This window comes from Zootoca vivipara, chromosome 3 (assembly GCF_963506605.1).
Source record: "Zootoca vivipara chromosome 3, rZooViv1.1, whole genome shotgun sequence".
Classification (NCBI taxonomy): domain Eukaryota; kingdom Metazoa; phylum Chordata; class Lepidosauria; order Squamata; family Lacertidae; genus Zootoca; species Zootoca vivipara.
The window spans coordinates 90,394,700-90,412,167 of NC_083278.1; the positions used below are offsets into that span (position 1 = coordinate 90,394,700).

Genomic DNA, 17,468 nt, shown 5'->3' on the forward strand with positions numbered 1-17,468 from the left:
TCATGCAGAGCTTTAGAGCAGATTTGTATTATCAGTTATAATATAAAGATGCTTATGTGTTGCAAGCTCAGATCGTAGATTAGCATTTGGTGGAAGGTGCAGAAGAAAATGAGCTGTGGAAAAGCTGCTTTCTTGAGATTTATACAGGCTGAAGGTATGTCTACACTCTGTGGAAAGCACCTCATGTTTCTGATAAACTTAATATGCTAACTCATCAGTTTGTAGGAAAAATGTAGGAAGATGATTATGGAGATGGCAGGGGGATGGCAAGAGACTGGTGAAGCAGAGATTAAATCTCATTTACGGTAGAGAGCAACTGTGTGCCACATGCTAGTTATGGCTGTCTCAAAACAGCAGACCCAGTTGTTTGAAACACTTAACTTAGGCTGTGTGCACACCATAAATGAAAAGTGTATTTAAAGCACATAGCTTCCTTCAAAGAATCCTGGGTGTAGTTTACCCCTCATAGAGCTACAATTCCCAGCACCCTAAAAAAAACCCAGTTCCCGGGATTATTTGGGGGAAGCCACATGCTGTAAATGCCTTGCTGGATCACATCAGAGACTTATCTAGTTCAGCATCCTATTCTCACAATGGCCAGCCAGAAGCCTATGGGAAGCCCATAAGTAGGACATGAACACAGCAGCATCACTCTGTCGTGTTCTCCAGTAACCGACATTCAGAGCCACAATGCCTCTAGAACTGGAGGCAATATACAGTGGTACCTTGGTTTTCGAACGTGCCTCAAAAGTCGAACAGCTTCTGCTGAGTGTTTCTCAATTTTCTCAATTAAATTTGCAGGCTGCCCTTTGTGCCTTGGTTTTTGAACGTTTCGGAACTCGAACGGTCTTCCGGAATGGATTATGTTCGAAAACTGAGGTACCACTGTATAGTCATTCCAGTTAGTAGCCTTCTCTTCCACACGTTTGTCTAATTTATTGGTTTGTTTTATGCTTTTTGTCTTCTCCTTTTGTATTTTTATGTTGCAAACCACCCTGTGATCTTTGGAGGAAGGGCGGTGTACAAATTTAATAAATAATATAAATGAATAATAAATGACTAATCCCGTTTTGCTGCTGGTGGCCATCACAACATCCTAGCAGGTGAACCTTGGTGTCCAGCAAGGAATATGCACAGGACAAAGTTGAGGGGAGAGACCCAGTATGTTGATTGCGGAAAGGTTACCTGATTTATGCTTACACTTGCATGGAATTGTTTCTTGTGTCCTACGTCTTGCTAGCTGTTTTAACCTGATTTTCCGTTCTTTCTGTTCTCATTAGCTGGGAAATCAAACTGATGTTCATCTAAGCAGAGATTTCTTCTTGACAAACCGACCTGTCGCTCGCTCCGACACATATGTCAACTTGCGTGAAGTCTCAAACCGCTTCCATCTAGCTCTGGGGGACTACCTCATTGTGCCTTCTACCTTTGAGCCTTTCAAAGATGGCGACTTCTGCCTTAGAGTCTTCACAGAGAAACAGGCTAAAGCTCAGTATGTATATTTTACCCCGATGTGCCAAAAGGCATTGTCCCTTTGCAGTCAGTGCATCAAAGCTGTGGCTTGATCAGGTGTCTAATCAGGTTTATAGCTCATGACACCCTCTGCCCTTTTTTGCTCTCTGAGTTCTCATTAGGGAGTAATGACTATTCAACCATGTTCCATTATGCCTCTGCTGGTATAGTGACTGAAGTGATATAATAAAAGACGGATGAAAAGATAGTTGGGTGAAAACTTACAACTTATATGCATAGACATTTTGTTTGTTTGTTTGTTTGCTACCCTTCACCATAAGGTCCAGGGTGGATTACAGCATTAAACGCAACATTAAAAACAGTTTAAAACAACTCTCAATCATAACAACAAGCAGGTTACAAGAAAAGTGGTGGTGGTGAGAACACCTCCACTCAACAATTTCCCCATTCCTTTTTAAATCCCCCTTCCTTCACCAGAACCTGTTTATCATGTTTTTCTTTGGACGACAATCAAATCTACAATTAGTTTGAAAATGTTCCTTTTTAGGATCAGGGTGGATGTTAAGTCCATGTCAGGTGGAAACAGCAAAAGCAAGTGTACACAATTTGGTTCTGGAGTATTAAGGTGAATGAACCATTTTGTCCATAGTAGATAAATGATCTTGCATGGTTGCTTTAAGGCATGGATAGCCAATGTGGTGCCCTTCAGATATTATTAGAATTTCATGAGTCTGTCTCTAATGATAATGGATGATGGGAGCTGTAGTCTGGCAATGTCTACATGGGCTAGCCCTCATCTGCTCCCATACAGACAATCTCAGGCTTTAAGGTCTGCCTCCGGCCTGCCACTCTCTATACCAGGCATCCCCAAACTTCGGCCCTCCAGATGTTTTGGACTACAATTCCCATCTTCCCCGACCACTGGTCCTGTTAGCTAGGGATCATGGGAGTTGTAGGCCAAAACATCTGGAGGGCCGCAGTTTGGGGATGCCTGCTCTATACCTTCATCTTGGATCATCAGGCAAGTAAGCATGAGTGTCAGGGCCTTCTCAGTGGTGGTACTGCCCCTCTGGAGTAACCTTCCACTGGAGATGCAACAGAATATCTCTTTACTGTCTTTCTAGAGAGACAGCAAAAAAAAAAATTCTGTTTCAACAGGGATTTAATGTTTGATTGTGTTACTGTTTTAAACTGTTCTTTAAAAAAAACTATTGTGAGATTCTTATCATTTTAAGTTGCGGCATTTTTAAGCTTATATCTTTGTAGGTTTTTTACTTAATTGTATTGGGTTGCAATTTATTTTAATGGGCCCCCTCTAAGCATGACTAAAGCAAGATTCAGCTCATTGAAATTTTTGATGTAAGCTATTTCTGAGTGTGTCTATGATAAGAAGAACAGGATATTTAATTATATTCTTCTTCTTATTATTTTTTCCCTCACAGGGAAATGGGTGACACTGTGGCTGCAAATCCATATGAGGTAAAAATCAAATTCACAGATTCAGCTTTGGGCTCTAGTCTCTTATTACTGCAAAAGCTGAGAACCTCTTTGCTGTAGCCCAGCAAAGCGTTGTACCCTAAAGAAAATAGTGCTTTCTTTGCATCGGTGAGGTTTCATTCACCGACTTCTTTGCACAACTCGTTTCTGGAGAAGCAAAACTCTGCACCATAAAGCCTAAGATCAATCACAATGCTTGACAAACGTAGCAGAGATGACAGGCTTCCGCTTGGCAAATGCAGTCTTTTAAGTTTCTGAGCTTACTGAGCCAGCTTCTCAGGTTTCTGTTCCTTTCAGAGCTTGTTTTGACTCAGGAGCCCTTTGGAGGAAGCCTCAAACCTCGATGTAAAATGTAACATTATTCATAATATTTTTTTTTAGCCTCATGTTGTGGGCAAGGACATAGGCGACGAGTTCAAGAGCCTGTTTCAAAAACTTTCTGGGGAGGTAAGAGGGTTTCTGTGCTATGATAAATATTCAGAATTAGGCAAATGCTTCAAAGACTTCCCAAGGCGTTGGTTGCTTCTTTTTACTAACACAATTGGCAGTAGACTCCTGGAGAGCCGCTTTTCTCCTTCTCAGTCTTTTTTATTCCTGCACCATGTTCCCCATCACTTGATGGGGGAACTGACAGAGAGGAAACTGGTCCTTTAAGCTCACCCCTCCCCAGGAAAGAGGCAGGGCCTGAGAGAGGTGTTCTGGTATGAGAAGCACAAAAGGCCTTATTTGGACTTTAGACATCACTGGACCAAATTGGTCACTTGGAGCTCTCTCAGGTCCTGAAGTCTGATCTTATCTGTCCCCTGGCAACTTAGTACAGTACTCCTGCTCAAGAACAGGACAGTGAGGAAACAGCGCCTTGTAGACACCAATTGCCTTCTTTTTAACCTATTCTACATATCAATATGCTGCATAGGAAAATCGGGATGCGGGTCTTTTGGGGCCGCGCTCCTGCATGAGTCATGTGATCAGGGCTGGCTCTAGGTAGACCCCCGGTGGCGCGAAAACCATGCTGCGCCCTGAGAGGGCGGTGGCGCTCTCCGCCCCTCAGCACCAGGGCGCGCAACCTGATCGAGACTGCCCTGCATGTGATTCACAGAAGAATGTGACCCCCCCCCAAAAAAACCCCACATGTCTTTCAGAGCCTTGCTCTTGTGGCAGCCAGGCATATTTTGGGGCTGTGCTCTTTCAGGAGAACAAAACAGGACATCTTGGAATCCAGGCAAAAGGCAGAGGGCCTTTTCGGTAGTGACGCCTGCCCTGTGGAATGTCCTCCCACCAGATGTCAAGGAAATAAACAACTGTTTGACTTTAAAAAGACATCTGAAGGCAGCCCTGTTTAGGGAAGTTTTTAATGTTTAATATTTTACTGTGTTTTTAATATCCTGTTGAAAGCTGCCCAGAGTGGCTGGGGAGACCTGGCCAGATGGGCGGGGTATAAGTAAATAATAATAATAATAATAATAATAATAATAATAATAATTCCAGGATGTCCCGCTTAAAGTGGAACAGTTGATAGACACGATTCTAAACACTGCCCTCTAAATCCAGTAGCTGTAACGTGTAACTGTGGATACCAATCTACAGTAAGCCAGGGCATTCTCCCATTTACTTCTATGGGAGAGAGAGCCCTTCCCTGGAGTGTCAGTGTGCTTATGGAGCTATTCTGACATTTGAAGTGAATAGGCTTATCAGCCCTATATACAAGGGATGCGGAACTTGTGGCCCTCCAGATGTTGCTAGATTCCGACCCCCATCAGCCCCAGACAGCATGGTCACTGGCCAGAGATGATGGGATTTGTAGTCCAGCAACAGCTGGAGTGCCACAAGTTCGCCATCCCTACTATATACTATGCACCAGCTTCATTGTGTAGTTACATTCCTTATCAACAGTGTGAGCATCCCTTTGTCTTCTTAGAGGTCTGTTTACTTCTTGTGGAACCCTTTGTCCCTGGCCTTTGATCATTAACTCACACACCCAACAGCTACCGGTATCATCTACTTAAAATGAATTTAAATTGAATTTGGAGAGCTGGGACAGAGAAGTCTCTCTTGGGTTTTTGTTTGACATTAGATCTAGAATAGAGGCTAGGTTTAGCCAGAAGATAAGGGTTTGGTTGCCACGGTTGTTAAATCTTGGATTTGTCTCCTTTTCTGCAGAACAGTGAAATGACTGCTGATGAACTTCAGACTGTTCTGAACAGAGTTGTGGCAAAGAGTAAGTTGCAGTCACTGCTTCATAATTGTGGGGGAGGCCCAAATACACATTCAAATACTTATATCCAGAATTATATTCAAAACCAGTCTGAATAATTCCTTAACCGTAGCTGCCATTATGCTTTTCTTAAATTGCTTGTTATTGCTGCAACTGATTGCTATACAACTTTCAGAATGATAGCTATATTTTTTTTATCTAATAAAGCCAGAAATACAAAAAAACTTGGATATTTCTGCAGTTCCTCTAAGAATGCATGAGAATTTTGCAGTGGTCACATTTATTTAAGTTCATTTCTGCTACGAATTGCAGGGTTGTAGTGTGGGTAAAGGTTTAGGTGAAGCATTGATCCAGCTTAGATTAGTTGGTGCACGTTTATATTTTCTTTTTGAAAATGTTTAAAATAAAGTTTTTCTGGGGGAGGGGACACCACAAAGAGAACTGATTTGCCGCAGAATCCGCAGTTGCTTCATAATCACATCTTTCTGCTGATGTTCTTGTGAGTTAGCCCTGGAATCTTCCCTCTGTGAGATGTTCAGCTGTCTTCAAAATGATCTAGCATATTTTCTCTTAACTGCAAAGGCTAACCATGCACAAAGATAACTCTCTAGTGTTTCCAGGGAATGCAGATAAATATTTCTCTAACATTCTTTTGCCTCTTTTTCATTGTATAGGAAGAGACATTAACAGTGATGGATTCAGCATAAACACCTGCAGGGAGATGATCAGCCTCTTAGATGTATCCTTTAAATGTCACTCTTCTCTACTGGATTTCCCTTGTGAACCTTTTGACTAGATAAGGCAGGGCTTAACGTGTCTCATTTTCCTGGCACATCTGTCTTCACTTGCCGTAGGCATAAAGTGCAGAGTGTCGATCTAAACAGCTTAGTGTAGCAAGGTTATTAACCCTTTGTTTCTAGTCGTGTGCTTGGTTTCCCATTGTATTGTGTTCAAGTTCTGCTGGGATGTATGAGAGTTTGTCAACGATCCCTGCCTAGATTTAGCCGTGGCTGTGTTATTATGAACCACCTGGCTGCGATTCTAGCCTGATCATCAGACCATAGGTTGCTCTCCTCTTATACACAAGGAAGGTGTACAAGGAGATTTGGAGAGCTGTGGGGAAAGTGGGCCAAATGGTTAAACCGGCCCCTCCTATACACATGGCTTGGCAAATAAGGAGGAAATAAAAGCTGGAGGAACTGCCAATCTTCACAGCATGCCCTTTTCTCATAGGAGAGTAATTAACAATGCAAATGATTTAACAAGCTAGAATGAATTTAATATAGCTGTGTAGCCAGGTGGCTGGCAGAGAGCCACAGGGAGGGCTGGTAGAGAAGACAAGCTGTAATCTAGAGGGATGAGCTGCGCTGCTTCAGCAGAAAGTCTGCATAGGGAAAAATAATGGTAGAACTGGACTCAGGTGCACTCCTAGGGTCTTCAGAACCGTGCACTTACAAAGAACCTACATGGAAGCTTAACTCTTCTGTTCTATTTTATTTTCTTCTTCTCTGCTATGGCTAGGGTTGCCAGACTCAATAGAGGACAGGACTTTTGTGCCTTTAATTGCCCTGCTCTCTTTTGAGTCTGGAAACCTTAAAGAGAAACCAGCAGACCCTTTGCTTGGAAATTAAACAAAGCAAGCGGAGACCGAGTGGCTCTCGCTAAAGCAAAGCACGTCCCCCGTTTGCCCTTTTCCACTTCAGTTTTTGGAGGGGAAAAGTGCTGGTTATGGTCTGTAAAATACGTTAATTTTTTGCTTCTGGGGGGCAGCTGCCCCCTCCTGCCCCCCGGGTATGCCTATGGTTGTTGCTTATTTAAGGTTCAAAATGAGGCTTAAATAGGAGCTGCTGCTCTTGCTCAACCTTTAGTGAACGGAGCCTCCTCACTTAAGGGGCCCAGCCTATTTTACAGTCATCACTAGTAAGAGGCAAATTGAGCTTCTGAGTGTGAGTTCTCGGAGTCAGAGGTGGGCAGTGTGACCTTCTTCAGCCAGAGAAGTACTCGTACCATGGAATCCTCTTGTGTAAGGGCTTCCAGGTTGGTATAAGCATCAGGCTCTGACTCTGAAGGCAGTTCCCTCTCCTACTCTGAATCCCTAGCTTGACCCTCCAAAGATGAGGATTTTGGCCTTAGCATCATGATAAGGTCACAATGGGGTCCTTTATGTGCCCCCCCCGAGGGAGTTTTCTCATTCAGAAATAGGTAACCTCCATCTGCAGCCTCAAGTGGTATGGTTTATTCTGCACTAGGGATTCTACTACATCAGTCAATGCCTGTGGAGACCAGGCCTCAGTCTCTCCTTTTGTCAAGCCCTTCCCCTCCTCAATCCCGTCGCACTCCTTACACTCTGCACAAACAGCCTATTGTCTTCTCCTTCATATTTCTCTCTGGCCTTCATTTCATTCTGTTCTGCCTGCGTATCTCCCACTATCTGTTCTTCTAGCCATGAACCCTCTCCACTTTCAAATCTTTCTTTGAATTTCTTTCATGCCAGAGACAGAAAGTGGATTTTAATAAGTATTGGAAGTGGTTTAGATGGTGGGGGGATCTTTTGCCTCTGGTTTGAAAACACATTTCTTTGTTGCTCGTGGTCTTCTCTGGAACAACACAAGTACCTCTCACTAGCCCAAATAATGGGGTGACTGTACACTCCAAAGTCAAACATGCTTTTCTTGTACATTTTCTCTACATTTGGAAACAGTAATTCTTCTGCTTCAAGAAACAAATAAAGTCTTTCCTCAGGCACCTTGGCCTCACTTTACCTGCTCTTCCATTGTCTTTGACCCCCCCCCCAATATCTCTGATTTACATTATAACCCTCTGGGCAGAGATCAGATCATGCTCCTAGCCTAGCATAACTGCCTTGTGGGTAAGAAGGACCATGGGCAGTTGTAGGGATACCTAATTTCTAAACAGAGGCAACTAGCTTCATGGCTAGGTTGTGAGAATGAGCATGGGGACCACAAAGTTCTTTGCACAATTAAAGAGCTGTAGACTTAAGAAACATTTCTCTGGATTAACGGAGTGCTTCGTCACTTACCTCTGCTGCCAGCTTCCCTTCACTCATTGTTAAGTGAGGCAGAAGCCTGCTTCTAGCAAGTTAGCTGTGAGGTCAATTCTTTGCTCTAATGATGGTTCTAAGAGGCTACGGGTCATTTGCTGGCTTATGTGATGCCAGAACTGGACACAATGTTTTGCTTATTATGCCAGATCGTTCAACGCAATTTCTTTCAGCAAAAAGGGGAAAAGAGAGATGATGTGCTTGGGACAGACCCGCCACTTCTGTCTAGAAGGTCACGGATACTGGATGCAAAATCACTGGGGTCTGGATTATACCTATGTAGACTGCTCCTGTGCAAGCTGACTCATAAATAAGCAGACATGCAGAACTGGCACCTTTTTACAAGTGCCATATCATGTTCATTTTGTACTTGCAAGGAATTGATCTCTCAGTGTGACAGCACAAAAGCTCTGGAACTCCCTGCCTATTAGGCAGGTCGCTATATTGTTTTCAGCATCTGTGAAACTTATTTTTATTTAGGCAAGTCTGAGTAGATGTGCAATTTTGACAGGCATTTTAATGTGCAGTTTTATTTTATTATGTGTCTCGGGGTGGAGAAAGTGCCCATCGGATATAGTTGGTCTCCAACTCCCATCAGCCCCAGCAAACATAATTAGGCAGGATGAGAGTTGGGAGTTGAACAGCATCTGAAGGGCCACAGCTTTCTCATCTCTGATTTTAGTTACATTTTGCTTTCTTTATTTTGGATGTTAATTTAATCAGTATTTTAAATGTCTATTTTATACAAACCACTTGGAGGTCTTGACGATTAAGTGACATATAAATATCCTGTTAAATATAGATAAATAAATGTCTTACGGGTATGTGTGCATATAATCACAGCCTAACTGTGGAGGACTCGGACTTTAAAATTTCAGTGGCGCCTTGTGTGGTGCCAAAATTTGGTGTCCAACCCCACCTTCAGTGTGCATGCACACGAAAGCTCATACCAATGACAAACTTAGTTGGTCTAAGGTGCTACTGGAAGAATTTTTTTTTTTGGTCCCACTTTCAGTTATTCATCATTGTTGTGGTACCCACTGCGGCGCCCTCTCGGCTGAACCAGTCACACTCCCCATAATCCATCTCTGAGCCTAATTTGTATCTCAGCAATTAATGTCCCAGAAAATAAGTTAAGAAGGTGTGGGCCTTATCTGTGCTTCGATGGGATAACAGGAGGAGATGCAGAGAAGTTGCTGAGATAAGTCATTGTGTTCTTTCTAAAGGAAGAATGCAGCAGAAGTGTAGCAAATGGAACTTGGGCTGCTTGAAATGTGTGCAGGTTTTTAAATCAAAAGAATTTCCTAAAAAGGACTTCAAGCAGGTGGCTACTTCTTGTAGTCCAAAGCATGATCTATGTGGCCCTACGAAAATATAATAAATCACTCTGCAAAAGAGAGCCCAGGAATCTTCACCACATCCTTATCTAAGCAAACTGAAAACAGCAGGTGTGCCTCCTCTGGGTGGGTTGAAAGTGGCAGGTTCATGCATCAGGTAAAGTGCCACATTTTAATGAGTCATTCATTTTTATCTAGGCCAGAAGTCCTTACTGACTAAGGGTGTGTGTGTAAAAAAGAGTTATTTGCTCCCATGAATTAGACCTTAACTTTCTGCAGAACCATGGAACTGGTACATTGGATCTTTTGGAATTCAAGATACTTTGGATGAAGATTCAGAAATATTTGGTAAAATAGCTCTTTTCTAAATATACCTTTCTCTTTGATTCATAAATGGATGAGAAATGGAGCCCTGAATGCCAGAAATATGTTTGTTTGTTTTTGGGGTGAGAGTATGGAATGTACATGCAAGGGTTCCAAGGGTAGGAAATAGTCTTGTATCCCACAGACATGCCCATATTTTTAAATGCCTCCTCCCTAATTAAACTACTAGCATGGGCATCCACTGGCATTTTTATGGGTGTGTTTATGTGAAAAATGAAAAACACTGAAAGCATGGAGCAGGCTAGTTTTCCGTAAAGAGCGAGAAGAATCGGCTCTGTACATTTTGCCTCGTATCTCAAGTTCTACAAATGCTAAGAAACTAAAGGTCACGTCTGCACTATACATTTAAAACATGACTACGGATTCATGGGGTATCTTGGGAACTGTAGTTTGTTAAAGATGCTGGGAATTGTAGCTGTGTGAGGTTAGCACCCTTAATGAACCACAGTCATGTGACCTGATTTCTTTTTTTCAATGGAAGCTGGGAGTCATGGGAATAATAATTCCTCACATCCATAATAACAGAGCAGGATGGGGGGGAATGCTAAATGTCTTCCCACTGCTAGTTTGGCACCTGCCGCACACATGAAAATGACAGGGAAATTATGCTACTTCTATGCAACTATATTTCTTATCGGGCCCTCGGTGCTCAACATTTTGATTACTTTTGCAGTAGTGGATGAAAGTGTGAAAAAACAACTGTGGCAGAACTTCCTACTGAGTTACAGGCCAGAATAGCTTCTAATTACACAGCTAGAGCTGGATAAGAAGCCATTTGGCACCGAGAACTGTCTGTTGTTCTTTTAAAGTATTAATCTCAATAGAGTTTTATATTACAGCCTTTGCCAGAGGAAGGGGGTTATTTCTCAAAGGCCCGTTTGCCATGTGGGTGGGCAGGTTGCCAGCCCTGTGGGAGCCATTTCCCAGGGCACACAGCTTGCCATTAGTTAATTGAATTCCTCCCTCTCCTTCAGTCATTAACACTTTCAGAGAGAGGAGGCTCCCTTGCCAGGCATGAGCAGCAGTGAATATCCTAGCCAAACTGATAGGTCTTCTAAAATTAGCCTAAAATGACAACCAACAGCCTTCTTCCCTATTTCTTTGGCTTAGGAAATCTATAAGAAAGTGGATACTGACTCTGCCGGGACCATAGATGCACATGAAATGAGAAATGCTTTCACGGAAGCAGGTCAGTATCTGGAATGCAGTGATGGGGGAGATATCCAACTTTTTTTGGAATTGGAACGAGAAGCCACCTAATCTGCATTTCTTGAATCAGTATACGGTGCAGAAAACAGCTCTTTTTTGAACTTTGCACTTCTCTGAATTTTGCAGTGCAGTTGTCCAACCAATCACTGTGTACAAAAAAGCATATTTTCAGGGAAAGTGTGCATAAATATGCATATCTTAGTGAAAACAACCTAGAAAGCTGTATTATATTAGGGAAAATGGCTTGCAAAAATGTGTGTATTAATATATTATACATATTATGTACAAGAATGCAGTGGCACCCAGGGCGGGGCAAGTTTTCCACCCCCTGGTGGGCTGGGCAGCTGAGGTGTGGGTGCACCTCAGCCTCCTTGCCCATTGCCCCCATTTACCTGTCTACTAGTCCAATCCACCTGCCACTGTTTCTCAGCAGCCAAGGATTCTCTCTCCAGCCATTGGTCAGCTTTCTATGCACCCTGCACATGCTCAACCCTCATTGGACCCCACTTGGGATATTCCCCCTCCATTTCTGGGTTTTTGGAAGGGGGAGTAGAAACACAGGTGCCAACCCCAGCTACATTAAAACCTTAATTTTTCTCTATTGATCTCTATGGGCACCTCTCATTTAAGTCCCTGAGGACATATGAAAATGTGAACCATTGTGTGGACTATCTAAACAGCGGCATAGCTCTCTCTACCTTTTTTATGTCCAGCTGTTTCTTCCTCCATCCTTTTCCCCCAGTTACGATATTGCCAGGGCAAAGGCTGCAGTGGTTTCTGCAGGGCTGAGAAGGAGGCATCAGATCACCCTCTCCAAGGTTGTACTTCTCCCTGTGCCCTCGGAAAGGAACGTTCCATGTTCCATGTGACCACTGGGGCATCCTCCCAGGGCCCATAGTGGGACCAGTGTCTCTTCTCATGCTGGTCATATGGATCGGCTTCACTTGGCTCCAATCCTCCCCTCTCCCCTCACAATACCCTCTGCAAACTGAGGATAATATTTCAAGCATTTGATGAAGTGGACTGTAGTCTTTAATCTTTAAAGTGCCACACAAGGATCTTTGTTGTTTCTATAGGGGGTGGATGGGGGTCATCTGGTCTTTCGGGGGGGGGGGGCGGCGGCGGCGGGGGAATTATCGCTACAATATGAGGAATTGCTGGCTTTCCAGCAAATGTGTTCCTTCATTCAGGCCAGCAAACTGTGGCTTCAGCCTCTGCTTAAGTGAAGCTTTAAGAAATGGATAGGAAGTATATACTATGCGTGAAACTGACTCCCTGCAATGGATTTCATTTGGCTGGAGCCCCAGGAGTGCATTAAGGCTTCACTAATTAGGTGCTTCTCTTCTGAATATAGGGCAAGGGAATTCCCATGAATTGGCATTTAAATGTGTAATTTCAGAAAACATTATGAGGGAGTGTTAGGTCTGTTACCTCTTGAGAACAATGGGGACAGGGAAGGAGAACATAATAGACTAACAAACCTGCCAGGATGGAATAGCTAATAATACTTCATCACTGTCTGTCTGCAGTTGTTGTTGTTGTTGTTGTTGATTTCATTTCTATACTGCCTTATATTATAAAGAAAAAGATCTCAAAGCGGTTTACAACACATCAAAACATTGTATAAAACAATCCAGAATGAAACAAATGCAAGCTTCAATGAAAATATTTCAATTCCTTCTCCAAGTGACATTTTGCTTTTGCCAATTTATTTACCAACTTAATTTATATAGGTGCCCCATAGCAGAAGTACTATAAACCGCACAAAACAGGTGTAATGAAACAGAATGGTGCGGATCAACACCAAACATTGTGTTACTCATGCCTGGCTTTCCTTTCCACATAGGCTTCACTCTTAACAACAAAATCCAGCACAGTCTAGCTCTCCGCTATGGTGGCAGCAAGATGACCATTGACTTTGATGGCTTCGTGGCCTGCATGATTCGTCTAGAGACTCTCTTCAGTAAGTCTTCCTGAAGTAAAAGGAGGTAGAATGATAGAAAATACTCTGGAGTGTCTCCCTTACCAGCACCCCTGGCTTTTCTCTAACAAGCAAGAGAGTTATCCCTATTTTTAACCTGAGCACAAACAACTGTGTGTCAAGGAAAAGGGGACCAAAATGTCTGCAATTTGTCAAATTAGGTAAGTAACTAACTAACTACTCCCAAGCTAGTGTAAGATCCCAAAGCTTGCCAGACTCTGCTTTTGACAAAGCAAATACAGGGACCTAGATGCAGAAGACATTCTACCCCCCACAAGGTCAAATAGGATCTGCCAAAGGGATTGATTTGCAAAACTCACCAGAGGCCCACGGTGTGTGACTGCCGTCTTGCTATGCAGAGAATGGTGTAACTGCCCAAATAGGACAGCTTAGGTGCTTTCCAGACAAGGATTGCACAAGAATATACAATGACCAGATAATCTTTATTGCATTCCTCCCCATGCCCCATCTAGTGTCTCTGTTACAGGGAAACCACTTTTCCAATCTCATTTTCATTCAAGATAGTGCAGGTGCTCCATTGTGAATGGAATAGGCAATGTGACTGTGAGAATCCATAGGTATCTGCCAGGTGCTATCTGAGACATCCCCAGTGACCAGCAGCACAATTCTTCCAACTTTGATGCCTTCGCTGTTTTGCCATTTTATAAGTATTTAAAATACTTTTTTAACAACCACCACCACCAGTCTTTGGAAGCTGAGCACTCTCTTATATACCACCACACACAACTGGAAGTACCGTGTTTCTCATATTATAAGACATGTCTTATATTTATTTTTTCCTTGAAAAAACACACTATGGCTTATTTTCAAGGGATGTCTTATTTTTTTCCTCCTCCTCCTGCTGCGGTCGGCATTGCTGCTGCGCCTATCACTATGTCTTATTTTCGGGGTATGGCTTATATTCCTTGAATGCTTAAAAATCCTGCTATGGCTTATTTTATGGGTATGTCTTAAAATATGAGAAACAGGGTACTAAGTCAACCCGTTAAAGTTACCAAGTTACCAGGAAGATGTCTCATACCAGACCACTGGCCCATCTACCTTAGTATTGTCTACACTGACTGGCAGTGGACCTCCAGGGTTTCAGGTGAGACATTTTCTCAGCCATACCTGAGGATAGTAGAGATTCAGTCTGGGACCTGGGACAAAGCAAACCTTTTGTCCCACAACTGATTCATGCAAGATGACATTCTCTTCTCTCACTAGACAATGAACAATGCCCTGCCATTTCATGACCCCCTTTGTCTTGCTATTATAGTGGTATCGATATTTGACTCTCCAGTGTTAAGCGTACACGTCTCCAGCCTTGTTTTCAAAGAAAAAGGAAGTGATTTTCTATTTTGCGGAACGGTACTCGCTAACCATTAACAAGAGGCTGGGAAATTGTGTTGATGATGCTGGAGCAGGGCCAAGTGATATGCTTAGAGTAAAAGATAACCTGCAAATGCAATTTGTCTGTGTATAACTATATCAGGACCTCTGAAAAAAAAATCACAAAATCAAAAACCCAGATCAATAATTTGTTTTGTGTTTAATTTGAATGCCCATTCAAATTAAGCTTAAGACGAATCTGACAATCATTTCCTAGAAATGCTTCTCAAAGCTAGTTAGGAAAAGTTTGGTGTCACAGGCGCGGTAGCGGCTACTCTAGAGTAAAGACTCCTCACGACGTTGCCTTTTCAGTGCAAACTATTTACAGTGCAGAGTCAGTACTATGTACATGTTGTCAGTCTGGGTCAGAACCTCCGAATGGAGATTCCCGCGTTTTCCTCCAACAAAGAAGCCTGGGAACATTGAATCTCCGCCCCCGTCGCTTTTTGCGCAATTCCGGGGTCAGCGGGAGCGGTCTTCTGATCGCGCCTTCCCTGCTTCCCACTTCCTCTCCTGAGCGGAGCAGTGGCTCTGCTACCCTACCTGAGCTGTGCTCTCTACTTCCTGATTCCCCGCTTGAGACATCCCCCTCCCCGCTCCCACTGGCGCTGGGAGATGAACTTGTGCTTAGGATGGGAGGAGGCTGTCTGTAGCTGCTCTCCCTCACATTTGGCTTGAGGTGTAATGTTATGAATACACACACAACCTCATGTATGAAATAGTTTCAGATTCGAAAGCTTCTCACATGGGCGAATCACTGGGTCAGTTTTTATTAATGCTTGAGGTCTGCCTGATTGCTGAATTTGAAGTTAGGAGTAAATCCACCCCCATCTGCCACAGGCCAGTTTGGCTGGAGCATAAAGAGGTAGCTAGCATAGTGCCCTCCAGATGTTTTGGACCATAACTCTCACCATCTTTGACCAGGGGCTGGGGCTAATGGGCAGTTGCAGTCCAAAACATCTGGAGGACACCATGTTGCCAACCCCTGAGTCAAAGACATTGGAAGAAATTACAAAAGCAGAGCTTGACCACCTTGTCGGCTGGCTCTCTTGGTTGGCCCAGCTGAACTGATTTGCTCTTGCGGTACACCTCTGCAGCAAACATGCTCTCTGGTTACGGCATGCTGGATTGTACAAGTTGATCTTGGGAGGGTGTGTGTGCATAGCTAATACGGGGTTTGGGCTGGAGAGTTGGGTTAGATGTCCTTTGGCTCTTCTAATACTATTGCCCTCTGTGAAAGGGAACTGCTTTGTGTGTGCAATGGAAAATGCCTGTAGACATCCAGAATGCCTAGAACATAGGAACGTAGGAATCTGCCTTATAATGTATCATCTGACCATCAGTCCATCTACATCCATATGGTCTATTCAGTGGCTCTCCAAGCTTTCAGTCAGAGGTATCTGCTTGCTTTACCTGGAGATGCCAGGGATTGAATGGGACCGTCTGGATGCAGATGCTCTACCACTGAACTACAGTTCTTCCTCAAAGGCAAAAATTAGATTGGGTCACTTATAAAGCTATGCACTGAAGTAACCTGATTTGAAGAAGCCAGGTTCTTGGAATTGTGCCCCATCCCCACGTTTTGTATTTCTCATTTACCAAATGCTACTGTTTAACTATAACACCTGCTCTTTTTTTGCCACTCAGAAATGTTTCAGATGCTAGACAAGGATAAGAATGGAGTTGTCCAGCTCTCTCTGGCTGAGGTAATGATGATTGAATTAGGCTTCTGCACGGTTGCATTATGGCAGACTGGTGGTAATAAGATTCCTGAATAAAATCACCACTACTTTTAAATCACACCTATTTATTATTATTTCTAGTAATACTGATGCAGCTAGGATACCTGTTAAAACCACAGCTTGGCATTTTAAGATGGAGAGCACATCTCAGTGGATAAGCTCACACATTATAATTCACTGACTGCAATAGATTTGATTACATGAGGTAGAATCCTGCGTAGTCTTTAGCCCCAGTAGATATTAAGATCAAGATGGCAATAAAGAGCCAAGTTCTAGCCCTTTTAACCATGCATTCATCTGTTTTCTGCTTTGGGAGCAATGCGTGCTCTCACTGCCGCTCAGCTAACAGGCACTAGCAGCACAGATTCAAATGCTTTGTACTAATGAAGCAAGCCTCATTGAAGGGACGCTTCCACCAGCAACCAGCTGATTGGAGCTGGGATTGCACCTTCAGTGGAGGTCATTGTAACAACCCACCAACTGACTGGCAGTCACACCAATCCCTTTGAAATTTGATGGGTTACGTGACATCAGGTGATTGACAGGGGGTCTGTCCCACCCACCTGGCAAAGTTGGGCTGTCGGCTCCATCTGCTAGCTCAAAGATAGGGAATCTTCTGCATTCCCTTGGGAATAATTTGCCAGAGCTTCATGCAACTCGTGGGCAGGCCCCAAACCATAAATGGACAGAACAACTATTTTATCTCTCTTCCTTTTTTATGTCTCTCCCTTTTCCTTTCCACCCAACGGGCTGCCATAGTCGGGACATTTTTGCCAGAGCCCAGAACTGATTGCTTGCAAGAGTTTTCTCCCCTTATCCTTTCATTGCTTGATCTGTTCCAGCTTCTCCATCTCCTACCCTCCTTTCTCTCTCCAGTTCCCCCTTTCCTGGCATGAAATGAGGTGAAGGGCTGCAGGGTGCCCATATCTGTACTAGTTGTACAAGCCAGGTGGTCCTCTAAACAAGGATGAGTAGGTGAGCAATGGTTGCAGCATCAGCGATGAGAGTCTGGAATGGAATTCTCTGGCTTCAGCAGCTGACAAAACCCAAAACTGGAGGCCTTCGCAGATGCATAAGCCGGCTCATAAGCTTCACCATGAATTTCTGCTTTCTTCTGAGCAAAAATGGCTAGAATTGGGCTCTGAGTTTTTAAACCCAAAACCAATAATGCTGTCAG

At 43.4% G+C, this 17,468-nt stretch overlaps 1 protein-coding gene across 1 annotated transcript in view; it reads left to right on the top strand.

Moving 5' to 3' along the window:
• Positions 1 to 17,468, top strand: part of LOC118083207 (calpain-8) — a 41,628-nt gene that overhangs the window by 22,366 nt on the left and 1,794 nt on the right. Inside the window, exons 12-20 of the mRNA XM_035111417.2 lie at positions 1,281 to 1,492; positions 2,916 to 2,952; positions 3,352 to 3,417; positions 5,131 to 5,188; positions 5,860 to 5,924; positions 9,863 to 9,931; positions 11,078 to 11,156; positions 13,023 to 13,139; positions 16,197 to 16,255. Coding sequence (XP_034967308.2) covers positions 1,281 to 1,492; positions 2,916 to 2,952; positions 3,352 to 3,417; positions 5,131 to 5,188; positions 5,860 to 5,924; positions 9,863 to 9,931; positions 11,078 to 11,156; positions 13,023 to 13,139; positions 16,197 to 16,255 — 762 coding nt within the window. The remainder of the gene's footprint in view (positions 1 to 1,280; positions 1,493 to 2,915; positions 2,953 to 3,351; positions 3,418 to 5,130; positions 5,189 to 5,859; positions 5,925 to 9,862; positions 9,932 to 11,077; positions 11,157 to 13,022; positions 13,140 to 16,196; positions 16,256 to 17,468) is intronic.